Below are 13,198 nucleotides of genomic sequence, written 5' to 3' on the forward strand. Positions count from 1 at the left end.
CCGTACTCCAACTGAATCTCATTGCACTGCATCGTGGGCTCATTGGGGTTTGTTTTTCAGCGTCGAACTGAAATGTCAGCATTTCTTTCAACATCTTTATTTATTCCAGTGCTGTGCGACACTTTTTTTTTTGTTTTTTTAAACCTTTGCTTGCTGTGAAAAATCAAAGAGTGCCCTTCAGTTGGTGTGATTTCTCGAGTTAGAGTGGACAGAACTTTATTTCTATCAGCCAGTTCATCCATGATGTTTCACACAGATCGCATGTCAGGACATTTGTGCCGCTTTTCAACACATCTGTGCTCGTCCCAGACTAGACAGAGGGACACTGTTTGGAGCAAACCGAAATATAAATAGACATGTGATGTGTTTTTTTTTTCAGTGTAGCTTTTCTGAATAAGTCCATGTTCAGATTTATGCTAAAATCGCATGTCCCTTAAACACATTATTTCACTTCAAACTGTCAGAACCCCAACTGGGCTTTACACTCACATATGAAGAACTACAACAACAGGTAAAAAAGCAAGTAAAACAAATAAATATATAATATGATATGTAAACTGATTTGTTGTGCTGTTGCATTCCTTGAATGTCTTTGCGATTTCACAGTGTTACTGAACACTGTAACACAGCTACTGAATGCAGGCGGGACACTCTCTGATGGATGTTTGGTTGCCAGCTCTTCAGGAGATGGACGAAAAAGCGCCAACATCTGGAAGTGTTTTCTGCAACGGGGTCAAATCCACTGGGGCTCTCAAGCAGCCTCCCACCTTCTCTTGAAGAGAATAGAGTCAAATTCATACATGCACAGGCAGAAGTTGACTCAAATGCATGACAACTGGAGGAACTTTGGCTTGTGTAAAGACCTATATGCTAACGCTCAGTTTTCAGGATGTGACATGTACAGTCCAACTCTGATGCAATCTGTGAAAACCCGTTTGTTTAGTCAGCCTTTTTTTTTTTTTGTTTGTTTGTTTTTGACTGTTTCTGGGTGTCTTGGAGTTTAAAAGAAAGGAGGGCAGAATGTGAATGTTTTCTCTGTCTCACAGGACAAACACTCATTGCCAGACACACACAGGAGATCAGTAAGCTGCCATGACTAAAACCCAGCTCTTTCCCCCTCTTTCTCCTTTCTCCTCCTGTCTCATTCCCAGTCACTTCTTTGGCAGGTTACCAGCCCAGTGTGGCATGGTACCCTTCCAAACCCTGGCATGTCTGCCCACTTCAGTGTTTATTGAGATCCAATCAAGACCACAAGTGTGTGTATGAGTCGGTGTATCCAGACACTTGCAAGTAAAGAAAGAACAAAGAAAAAAGAAGCTTTATGCACAACATGTTACTAAATTGTAAAAAGTGCGGAAACTTGCTGTGAGGGTAAACCGCCAACATCTAAGCTTTCCTCTTGTCCTGTAGAGGCACACCCTGCTATGAGTCAGTCCTGTGCATAGAAATCACAGACTGCTTTGAAAAACAGTATTTTCAGCGAAAGATTAAACAGTGTCAACACTGACGTAATCTTTCCTTGTGTTTGGCTCTGTTTTTTTGTGTTTATGCTCCATCGCTGACACACCAAACCATTGTTGCCATTCTTACGTCATACAGAACATTAGTAACAGCAGTCATTCAGACCACATATGTGAGAATAGTCAATTTATTACACATATGATTCATATATATATATATATATATATATATATATATATATATAAAGTTATATACAATATAGTTACATACATACAAATATAAACTTCCACACCCAGACTGGTTTTTAATTACCCAGCTGAAAAAGGTTGAATTCCTTTCACAAACCCTAATATGCAGTCTTGAGGCTGATCATCCTCTTAGAAATACCACAGGAATGCTAAAGTAAGGTTACAGGTGACAGCACAGTGCAGCTGGGCGTTTAAAAATCAACGGATAGCGGCATCACTTCAATACTACATATGTGAAAATTGTCATAGTTCATTGGTCAGATGTGTTTTGAACCAACTGTCTTGTTAAACTAGAGACTGGTTTGACAGAAGGTCAAAATAAGCTCCCCGTCAGCTTGTTTAATCAAGTCATGTATTGTTACTGAAACAGTGAGCCCTGTATTAAAGGATGCATGCGCCTAATTTGCAAAGGCTATACACCAAACCTAGTGTCGTAATGAAGAGAAATTATTCAAACAAGTTGTCAGATTCAGGGTAATATTTGTTGAAGCAAATTCAAGTAATACAATGGTAATTTTGTGGGTGTGACAAGAAAAGATATTTACCCAACTAGTTTTATCACAGTGTGTTTAACAGGTCTTTACTGTTGGTTTCCAGACCACACTTGATAAATAATTTGCTTTTTCACAGAGTTAGATAAGAAGTTTGATATCACTCTCATGTCTGTATGGTTAATATGAAGCTCTAACCACCCAGTTAGCATTGCTAAGACCAGAAACAGGGGAAACAGCTAGCTCACTTGTGCCTGGAGATAACAAAATCTATCGAATTAACTGTCATTTCTTATATCTGTAAATAAACTGTAAAAACATCAGGTTATGGTTCATTAGTGAGTTTTAGAGGTTATTGGACTGAGTCCTGCTAGCTGTTTCCCACTGCTAAGCAGCTAACCAGCTGCTAGCTGTAGCTTCACATTGAACAAACAGATTTAAGAGTGGTGTCAATCTTGTCAACTCACTTTCAACTAAAAAGTGAATATGTGCATTTCCCAAAATGTCAAACTATTCCTTTAATCGTTTCAATAAACACTCACATTCAAAGTCAAATGAAAATTGTTAGTGGTCAACAGAGGGTTCTGTAGTACAGTGGATGACATTTTGGCCATGTGCATTTTTTTTTTTTAAATGCAGCTGGTATAAGTGCAAATAACTCTTAATATGGTCCCACTTAAAATGATGTACATTAAGTATGAACATTACTTACAAATTACTTATAAGTTTTGGATTTATGAAAGACTCTCTACCAGTTTAGACTATACTGTATGTTAAGATGTAAAATAACTTGTTCTTTGCTATGTTAATGCTGCACATTTTGCCATTGTGTTTCTAAAAAGTACAGCATTTGTAACACTTGTGTCAAGAGTTTATGAAGGCTGCATTAGACCATTAAGACATATTCCTTAGTTTCACCCTGAAACAGAGGTAAGTTACACAAAAAAAGTGTTTTGCATATCAAAGCAAATAAGGCACAGCTGACATCTGAATTGTAAGCAGAGGTCCATGTCCAAAGGCACAGTCTCACAACACGATGCCCTCCACATTACAGTTCAGAACCTCGTTGTATTGGACCTGACCCAGCTGCGGGTGGAACTGTCCCTGTTTCTGGGTCCTCCAGCAGTGGATGCTTTGTCCCAGTGTAATACTTTTAATACTGGGCAGGTGGGTCAGCATGTTATTTGGCAGGGACGTCACACCAGAGCCCGACAAATTCAGCTCTTGCAAGGAGTCTAGTCCACTAAAAACAGCAGGAGTCAATGTCTTTAGATTTTTGTTGTTGGAGAGATCCAGAACCTGGAGGCTCTGGAGGCCCCTGAAGCTGTAGGGCTCAATTTCCTGAAGCTCATGGAGGCCGCTGATGGATAAATGAACCAGATCTTTCAGTTGAGCAAAGGCTCCCTCCTTGATCTGTGTGATGGGATTACCATCCAAATTGAGGTTCCTCAGAGGAAGTCCTGCCAGCCTCGGTACACTCGACAGCCGGTTTGATGACAGGTTTAAGCTTTGAATGTGTAAAACTCTTCCATGCAAAGCCGTGGAGACGGACACAAGCTTGTTATGAGACAGATCCACACTGACAGGTTCACCGTTGACTTTAGTAGCGAACACATCCATGTCGAACTCCTGGAAGCTGTTGTGGCTGAGGTCAACTTCAGCCAGAGGGAGGCCAGAGAAACAGCTCGGGGAGAGGCTCACCAGGTTGTTGTGGCTCAGATCCAGCGTCTCCAGGTAACGCAGCTTGGACAAAGCACTGGGGCTTATCTGAAAATAAGGAGGCAGGGAAGAGATTAACAAAGAGAAAAAATAAGAAATCATCGAGTTGCAAGGTTCAGAGTTGAAGATACAGTGAAACAAAAATATAAAATGAGACATATCTGACATATATCTTTTGGTTTAATTGGAGTCGTCAACATATGTTTCTTTTAAAGCATTGCTGAGTATTTTCACTTTTCTCTTGTTGTAAAAATTAAAGCTATTTCTAATGACTCATCCAGCAATCCACAAATATATCCATTTAACATGATTTGGAGTGACCAGCTAACCCTTCAAATTATTTAAAAAAACACACTAACTGTTAGCTTGTAGTAGCTAGCAGAGTAATTTATTATTTTTCCATTACAAAGCCACTGAAATATTTATCTGTAAAATGCTAAAACCTAGCATAACAGCAGTACATGAAAACTGATTTTTTGGAGCAAAAACAAGCTGAGAACACAAAACTGGCACATTATCAACTTGTTAGTCTCCTATTAACATATCCAGCATATACAGAGAAACATTGGCTCTTATTTCGCAGCCATGACTCTAGCTTGTCACCTAGCTGATTAACTTTAGTCCAATATTCACTCTGTTTTAGTCTCCACCAACTCCATAGGTGAATATCTGGCTATTTAGCTTGTGTAGCTGCTAAATGCTGCACTAGCTAGCTGCTAGTTTTGTCTGTCTGCCATTTGGTGCCAGACAGGTTTTAAAAAGAGTAAACCAAAACACTTAGTAACTTTCAGAAACACTTATTAACAATGGTTACACAATGTCTGTCTAAAGGTAATCAACATTTGCTAATATTACCTACAAATTGTGTTGGAATACGGAACAATGATGCAGCAACACCCCCAACGTGTATTAAATTGAGAGTGGATTCAGTATTTTCATTATAGATTCAACTCTTCATTTGTATGAGTCGGGATATTGTATTTCTTCATTCGAAAGTTGCATTGCTTCGTTCTAAGGTCTATACATGACTTCAGCCGATCACCAACCTTTGTAATGTCGTTGCTGCTGAGGTCCAAGCTAACGAGGGTGGTGTAGCCTGGACCAGCTAACATGGTGTCACTGAGCGGTCCCATGGCATTGGAGGACAAGTCCAGGTGGGCAGTGTCCAGTGGGATAAGGATGGGCATGGTGGTACTTGGTCCCAACCCACGACAATCCACCCTGGTCAGGCTGAAACTGTCGAACAGGCCAAAGCTTTCCACCTCACAGCGGCAACCAGGGTGGCAGTTCTTGACAGCGCTGGACTGGACAGCCGCCAGCAGCGGCAGGCCAAAACACAGGAGGAGTAACATTATGCCTGGGGAGAGAACAAATGTATTATTTACACTGAAATCTTTTTAACCACGGCACACCCATTGAGGTTTGGAAAGTTTTCTCTAATGAAATCCTTTATCATGTTTCTAATCACCTTTCAGTTTACAAACACCATCTGAGAAAACTACATAGCCTCAATCACCAGATCGGAACACCTTGTTAGTGATTAAAGAAATCAGAGGAGCTGTCATTGTTCAAATGCTGTCTTCAAGGTATTTGTTAATCTTCGGTAAAAGACTAAGCTTTTTTCCATGCAACTGGAGTAGCCTCAATTTCCTTCCCTCTTGGTTTCCCAGTGGGTGTGACCTGATTTCTTTGATCAAAGAGTTAATTTGCACTTTCTTAGTTTACTCACTACAATGACTATGCATTGCTGTAAAAACGAAAATGTCTGTGCATCGTGAACCAAGACCCTAAAAATATCTCTACTGCATCTTAAAATTAGGAAAATTTAATGTACCCACTCCTTTCAGCCTCATTGCCTTTGAACAAAACTAATTCAGAAACAACTTTTAACTCTGAAAATTATAATACCATATGTCAGATACTATAACAGATACTGCATCTGAAATAGCAGCAGATTACAGCTTCAAAATCAAACAACATAAATGAAACAAAAGGACATGAAAAACATTAACAAACAAGTTAATAAATTACAGTACACACGAAAATATAAGTGAATTAAAATACATATATATTTTTTTTTAAACCAGAGGAGAACCTCTCATACCTTTTGTCAACTGTTGCCAGGTCCCTCTATGTGTATCCGTCATGTGTAAATGAAAGCTGAATGCAGCTCACCCTGTTCAACTCTGTTCAACTTGAGCTATGTGTGTACACACACACACGCACAAACACTCAAATAAGTATGAATACTGGACAGAGGTTAAGAGTTGTGTAATAGGTAAAAATGAACAGTCATGGTCAAGTCACCGGCACATGACACAGCATAGCACGCATTAAAGATAAAATCTTTCACAGCGTTGCAGCTGTGTGAGAGATTAAATTACAGCCTCAAAGATGCATTGAAAATTTACATCTATCTCTAATCTGTCAATTTAAGAGACAGGGTGTATAAATAACTGTTTAAGCAGGAGACACAAAAAAAATATTACTGACTGGTCTTTCACTTGGCACCAAAATGCACCAAACAGGGCGCTACTGTGACCACAATTCACAGAAAATGCTCAAACAAAAAAAACAAGTGTTTTTCACGAGAAAGTTTAGCTTTTCCAAGAAATACATATAAGCACATTCTTGCAACAAGCAGTAAGATAACAACACTCTCTGATGTTTTGATTGTTTCTAATCTCTGACTTTTATGATCTGTAGTTAAGTGTTACAGGTTAAGGTTGATGATTTGGGTTAAGGGTGTTAACAGGTACATCTAACAGGGGTTAATGTTTTTTATCCTAGCTTATGTAAGAGGATGAAGTTACATGGCTGCATAATATGTTTGGACCAACATATGAAGCCTGATTACCATGGTTCAAAGTCTACTTAGACAGAGCTGCTCACCCCTGTGCAGTGTTTCTTTTCTTTTAACCCTTCTTACTGTAATACTGATAGTATGGGAGTAGATGTAATCAACTGAATGCATTTAGTTGTATTTCACTCATTCTGTCTACTGACTTTGTGATAACTACAAAGGGTTTTGCATTTACTGCTATGTGTTCTTAAATCTCAATGAATATATCATTATTATTTTGTTCTGATATTTAGAGGGAGTGACTTTAATATTAACAAATTTCATTCAAAGTACCTTTCAACTAAACTCTGAGCCACTTTACTTAAGAAAATAAACCAAAAAATAGTCCATCCATGTAATGAACAACATCAAGGACAGAGGGGAAACTTGATGAATTCTCTGTATTTTAAAGATATGGCAGCCTGATGTGACCAAATGTCATGCATAGTATTCTGGAAATTAACTTTACACCTTCAGCTTTTACAGCAACTGCTAAACTCTTCTTTTTGTGAATGAATCACATCATTGGCTGTCATAGAAATACTATTAAGCCCTATCTATAATTGCAAGTTTTGTTTCACCTGATGTAAACTACATGCAACAAACTCTGTGGTCTTCAGCAGCTCGTCACCTCTGTGTGGTTTTGCAGCCACGTTCATCTGTCCCTCCTTGCCCTCCTGTATCCTTGGCTCCATCTGTTGCTTCAGCAAGGACTGTGAACTTTCTGCACCAGGTGTTCCTCTCAACCTCTGGTCAATAAATCTCAGCCAACAGCAAACTGCTGCTGGCGCTGCCTTCAAATCAGCCACATTTAACGACTGCAGTTATCCAATGGTAACGGCAGTTATAGCTGTGCCCCCCGCCCCAGAGTGGACAATTGGCAAAGGCCTGTGAAATCACACCCTGACACCTTCTCACTTTCAGAGGTTTTTTCACACCTTTTTATCCTGGGAGAGCAGCACACCATCTTCTGAAGGTCATCAGCCATTTGTTGTTTATTTATTTACCAACCTACAGCAGTGGTTACTTTTTATCGCACGATTTTCACTAAATTATAACTTATGACCTCTGACCTATGTACAGACTTTTGCACAACTTTAACAATGTGATAATCCAATTACCATCATGTGTTATCAGTTTAAACGCAATGATTTAGCTATCAAAAGCAAATATAAAAGCACCATTTTTATTGCCTACAAGCAACACACTTATCTAAAGAGATTTTGTCGAGGTGGATTTGTTGATGGTGAAAAGTAAGAAACACATAGAGCAGGAGACAAAATTAATGTGCCTAACATTATATCCTCTTAGTTCTCCCATTTAGCACATTTATTTGCATCTATAACCCCATCTAGCCCTCAATTTGTTCAGTATCCTCCAGCGTGTTCTTAATGTCATTGAGACCGCTCTTTCCCAATTTAATCTTCAAGTTGAAGGTTGAAAACTGTGTAATTAGAAGACGGATGCCACACTAATCCTTTTAAGCCAAATTAATGCATGACACTGAGGAGAAGGCAGTGAGTTTATATTAAATAGATGGTACTTAAGTGTTTTAAAACAATTAGGCAGCAATGGAAACGCCTGCAGTTACGGTGGATAGAAACTTTCACAAGCACAGAGATTGATCAAATCCATCAAAGCACATTTAGGCGAGGCTAGAAGAGACAGTATTTCAGAGACAGTGATGAAAGATTCATAAGAGGTGAAGCTCACTGCATGGCCTGAATATAATTACCATTTCTTTCAATAAGAAATTCTAGTGTCACTGGTTAACTGTACTGTAGGCTCTGGGGATAATATCAAAAATGCTAACTTACTGGTTAATATATTCATTATTTGACAAATGATTAAGCTGATTCAAATTCTTATAACTTACCAGTTTGTATTGTAAAACAAGTACATTTCCTTAAGTACTGTACTTCAGTACAGTTTTTAGGTGTTTGTATTTTACTTCACTATCTTCATGTTATAGTACTTTGTACTTGTACTCCAATACATTCCAGAGGGAAAATTTTACTTTTTATTCCAACACGTTTGTGATGGCTTGTTTGTGACAAAAAAAATCTATGATCACTTTATAAAGTATGATGCATTGTTATAGATTAAACAGTCCACCAGAATATAAAGTAGTTATTAGTAGCTTCACCTTCATCAGCTATAACATGAAAATGCTACTTCCACAATGATCCATCAGTAATAACAACCAGATTATATATATATATATATATATATATATATATATACAGAGAGAGAGAGAGATGTATGTATGTATGTATATAATATTTCGGTATAATATTTGTAATGCAGGACTTACTTGTAACAGAGTACTTTTACATTGCACCATTGCCAGTTTTACTGAAGTAAAGGAAATTCTTCTTCCAGTGGATATCCCAACTAAAGTTCTTCTTTCTGGCTTTCAATGCCAATTTTCCGTCCTCGTTTCGCCTCTTTGTCATAAAAATCACTGAAAACCATGACAAGTTTGTCACTGCCCTCTCTCATTTACAACAAAGTGAGCCACCATGCCATACCCTGGGAAGTAAACATGAAGGGCGGGTGTTCAGACTCCGCATGGGCACCTCTGCAGATCAAATTTCCTGCAGCCGTACGTGGCAAACCGCGCAGAGTGCAGAGACCTCCACTGTGGCCTTTTCGGAGAAAATACCCAAAACGGTGATAATATGTGAATCTATAAGTGTCGTTCGTAACACCTTCAATGGCAACCCCGCCCCTTTCAGCTGTCAATCACGGCTCCACATGTCAACTCTGCGCGCATCTTTCACAGGAGTTTGCTCACTTTCTTTTTTTTTTTTTTTTTCCCCTGTGTCTGGATAATTTGCGGTAACGACACACAAGAGCCTGGTCAGCTCCGTCGGGACACCAGGGGCGGTTTCTTAAACACGGAGCCAAACGTGAAATCTGATCTGACCACAGAGGACCTCTGTCCGAAACTACCCCGCTGACAGACGAGGGTTTCGCACAGAGACTTTGACAGAAAATTAGGGGTAAAACAATAAAAAACTATCCAACTTTCATGACTTTTCTCGTCAGCCTATGTCCCGAGTAACTTACTTTGGTGCCTTTCATCCAGACAGTACGCTCTTTTTCGGACGTTTTTCACTTCACCGCTCCCATTTTTCCAGACCCCCGCAGCGCCGCTGAGTCCCGGTGGCTAGCCCGCCTGCTGGTCTACATGAGCTCCGCAGATCCCTCCGTGTGTCTGCCCCGCTGCAGTAAACTGCCGGCGGCTGGAAACACCGGGGCATATTCGTCTGTTCCCATCCCATAAAGTCCTGCCTGGCGGACTCGGCTCGTTTTACCACTGTCAAATTCGCGGGCGTACAACATAAGAGCACTTCCTGTCGGTGATTTCCAAAAGTAAAACGGCCTGTTAAAGGTTTCACTCCGCGTTTAAGCACACATTTATCCCATTGTTGTACATTTTATCGAGCTGTTGATGTTACCCGTTTTCTTCATTGTGTTGCCAAGGCTACGGTTGCCACGGTGCTTTTAATGTCACACAGGATATGGTGGAACAATCACTTCAGCTAATTAGCCTAGCTAAACCACAACGGTAAATTAAACGTTTTAATCTTGTTTTTTCAGTCGTCACACAGTGTTTCTTTCTTTTGTTGTTGTTTGTTTAACTTTACACCTAACAAACACACCATATATACTTTATATACAGTCTATGACGCACACAGAATTGAAAAATAATGCATGCTAAAAACGTCTCATTATATTTTGTCTGACAGGCAATAGCCTAAATCTCTTTTAACAGAGTTTCTACTTGCTCCCTTGAGAAATACGACGCTTTTATTTTTAAAGGCTCACATGTGTAACTTCCGGGCCCTGTCTGTCGATTGAACGCTGCTCCTCGGCGCACAGTGGAGCCGCAGCTAACGCAGACCCGCTCGAAAACAAAAGCTGAAACACGGTGTTGCGCAACAAGGCGGCGGTTTGTTTCATTTGGCCCTGAAGTCTGCGTTTTGATGAAACTGATAAAAGAAATTAAGTGAACGGAAACCCAGACGTTTCCTGTTGCTGCTTGCGCAGGATATCTGCCCTGGTTCTTTAAAACCTTGCAGGCAGATCTTGTAGGTTTAGATAAAGTAATTTTATAAAGTATTTCACATAGTTTTACTTGGAAATAGGCAATTATAGTGTGTTGTGAAAAAAGGCTATTTTGAAAATCATTTTTAAACGCTAATCTAGGCAGGAATATTAGAGACCCTGACACAACCTATAACAGGGCAAATCCTGCACACATTGCAGTTCTCAAAAACAAAGGCCAGAGACACACAGGTCAAGTGTGATGAATTGAAGTGAACATCTGTTGCTGCTCACACAAATGCTGAGGGGCCTCCACTCTTCATCTGCACCCTCGGCCATTGTTTTTCTCATGAGAGCATGACAGCATCACAGCACACACCCATACAGTACAACTCTCGCACTCTCAAGAGTCCACACAGACTAAGGCCAAAGAAAAGAGCGGAGATTATTGTGTTCATGTTGCCACTTGTAAACACAGTCACACACACACACACAAACACACACACAACCCACTTGAATGTTGCAGTGTCTGGGAATCTTCAAGGCGGTGAAGATAAGATAGGGACTCAGGCAGACAGAATGCAGAGTATTCATCCTAGATGTTTTACATACTCAGGGTGTGATTAGTAGTAACATAATAGATTTAACAGCAGTGATACAGTTTTGCTAAAAACTCATTTTTAAAAATTATTACCACATAATGGGCATTTTCTGCTTAAGAAAGATACAAAAAAAATCTGTCTCCTAGAGCATGCAGCTCATCTTAAGGGATTTGTGCTCTGTTGTTAAGGGAGAATGTTACAAAAAAAACATCCCCATTTAATCTATGCTGAAACTAGTGTTTTAGGACCCAAACAGGTTATGATTCCATGATGTATGAACTCTACCCCCTTTATTAAGATGCAAAATAGAGCACGCATCAGTGCATACTCTGCTTCCACTAGATGGCACCAGAGCTAATGACATCCTCCAATAAATTCAGTCTGCAGTTGCATTGTGAAGGCTTGTGAATCAACTCACTATTAAACATACGACAGCTTTCACTGAGAGTAAAAGGAAATAGAAAATGTCAGCAGACACAAGTGGACAGTGTGGCCACCATATCACAATAGCATCATCACGGTCAGTCGGCCTATTAAATCTAGTTGACCACGGGGTGTGTTTTTGCATGTGGGGGTAATTCTCCAAAAGCGTCCATGTAAATAATGTTCAGGATAGGCCTGAGATTTGTACTGATGCACAGATTTAGTTGAGTGTGTATGTGGTCCCAGTTGACAGTGAGGGGCCATAAGATCCAAGCCATAAGTATTTTTTTACACTATTGCTCAAAATTTCCTTGATAGAGGCCAGGCCTACTCTCATCAAGCTAATTAAACTAACTGAATATAGTACATTTTATCTTATTTTCTGAGTTTTGTTTTGGGTTTTTTTTTTTGTTTCAATCATTATTGTTGTATAAACGACATTTGGGGACTGCTTTTGCAGGCACTGATAAATCCCTATTCGAATGTCCTATTTTATCAGGCAGATTAATTATTTATATCCTTTTTTTTGCCCATACAGAATTTCCAATTCACCTAGCTGCTTACAGTATTATGACAGAGATGTGGTTTTGAAGTCTGATTCATCATTGTGTAGTATTAGTTGCCTACTTTTTGAGTCATCACCATTTTTATATATTTTTTTATTGTCATCATTTAAATTAGTTGTATTTATTTTTGCTTGTAAAGAATATCTGTGTTTCTTTCACAGTTTTCCATACAGAGCGCAGAGTTTGTCTCAGGAGCAGCGTCTGATGTGTTGTGCTCCCTACTCACTGGGTGGACATTGCGCTGAGTCGTCTGTTCTGTCCTCTATTCCTGGATGCAGGACAGCGGTGTCAAGGTGTTACGTTTAAGAGGCTCATCAGCTTAGGTGGGATATGGGTCAACAAAGGTGGAATCACTTTCCAACATGTGCATTTAATGCAATGTAATATTCTTGTAACTATGAATTATATTGGATTCTGTAAAGTTTATGTAATGTTGATCGTCTTTAGTAGTCAATGGTCAGGACTGAGTTTAAAAGAAAAAGGGATTTTGGCATGGCATTAATATCCTCCAAACACACACACACACACAGTCAGAGAAAGAGACAGGCACAGAAGAAAGAAGGAGACAGAAGGGGTGGATAGGTCTCTCTCTCTCTGTCTCACACACACACAGCGGCAGCCTGGTTGGTTGAACCATTCGCTCTATAGATTCTGAACAGATGAGCTCTTGAGCATAAGCAAAGGCAGAATTTTTTATTTACTGTATTTTAAGAGCATACAGCGTGCAGCCTAATGGGGTAATTATAACTGGTCAGAAGTCACATAAAAATGATATCTTGATGATCTGTAACAT

The 13,198-nt window shown here is 39.5% G+C and overlaps 1 protein-coding gene across 3 annotated transcripts; it reads right to left on the bottom strand.

Moving 5' to 3' along the window:
• Positions 1-1,630: 1,630 nt before the first annotated feature.
• tsku (tsukushi small leucine rich proteoglycan homolog (Xenopus laevis)) lies at positions 1,631-10,246 on the bottom strand. Of its 3 annotated transcripts, none has more exons than XM_071471654.1 (3): positions 9,834-10,246; positions 4,966-5,276; positions 1,631-3,967 (listed from the first exon to the last, which is right to left on the bottom strand). In XM_071471654.1, exons 2-3 carry the CDS (start codon positions 5,269-5,271, stop codon positions 3,227-3,229), a joined length of 1,047 nt encoding a protein of 348 aa, XP_071327755.1. In that variant the 5' UTR covers positions 5,272-5,276; positions 9,834-10,246; the 3' UTR covers positions 1,631-3,226. The 3 variants fall into 3 exon arrangements, with proteins under 3 accessions (XP_071327755.1, XP_071327756.1, XP_071327752.1); XM_071471655.1 differs by lacking the exon at positions 9,834-10,246 and adding an exon at positions 9,076-9,792; XM_071471651.1 differs by lacking the exon at positions 9,834-10,246 and adding an exon at positions 6,024-8,838.
• Positions 10,247-13,198: the final 2,952 nt, after the last annotated feature.

The sequence above is a fragment of the Trachinotus anak genome, unplaced genomic scaffold, assembly GCF_046630095.1.
Source record: "Trachinotus anak isolate AG129_WGS33_773 ecotype Australia unplaced genomic scaffold, CSIRO_AGI_Tana_v1 ptg000034l, whole genome shotgun sequence".
Taxonomy (NCBI): Eukaryota; Metazoa; Chordata; class Actinopteri; order Carangiformes; family Carangidae; genus Trachinotus; species Trachinotus anak.

What these genes read in the sequence shown, in the direction of transcription:
- tsku (XM_071471651.1), bottom strand. Translation starts at nt 6,066, where the DNA reads ATGACGGATACACATAGAGGGACCTGGCAACAGTTGACAAAAG. An exon ending in CTGGCAACAGTTGACAAAAG is followed by an intron (nt 5,277 to 6,023) that starts GTATGAGAGGTT and finishes TTCTCTCCCCAG; the next exon opens with GCATAATGTTACTCCTCCTG. An exon ending in GCAGCAACGACATTACAAAG is followed by an intron (nt 3,968 to 4,965) that starts GTTGGTGATCGG and finishes CCTTATTTTCAG; the next exon opens with ATAAGCCCCAGTGCTTTGTC.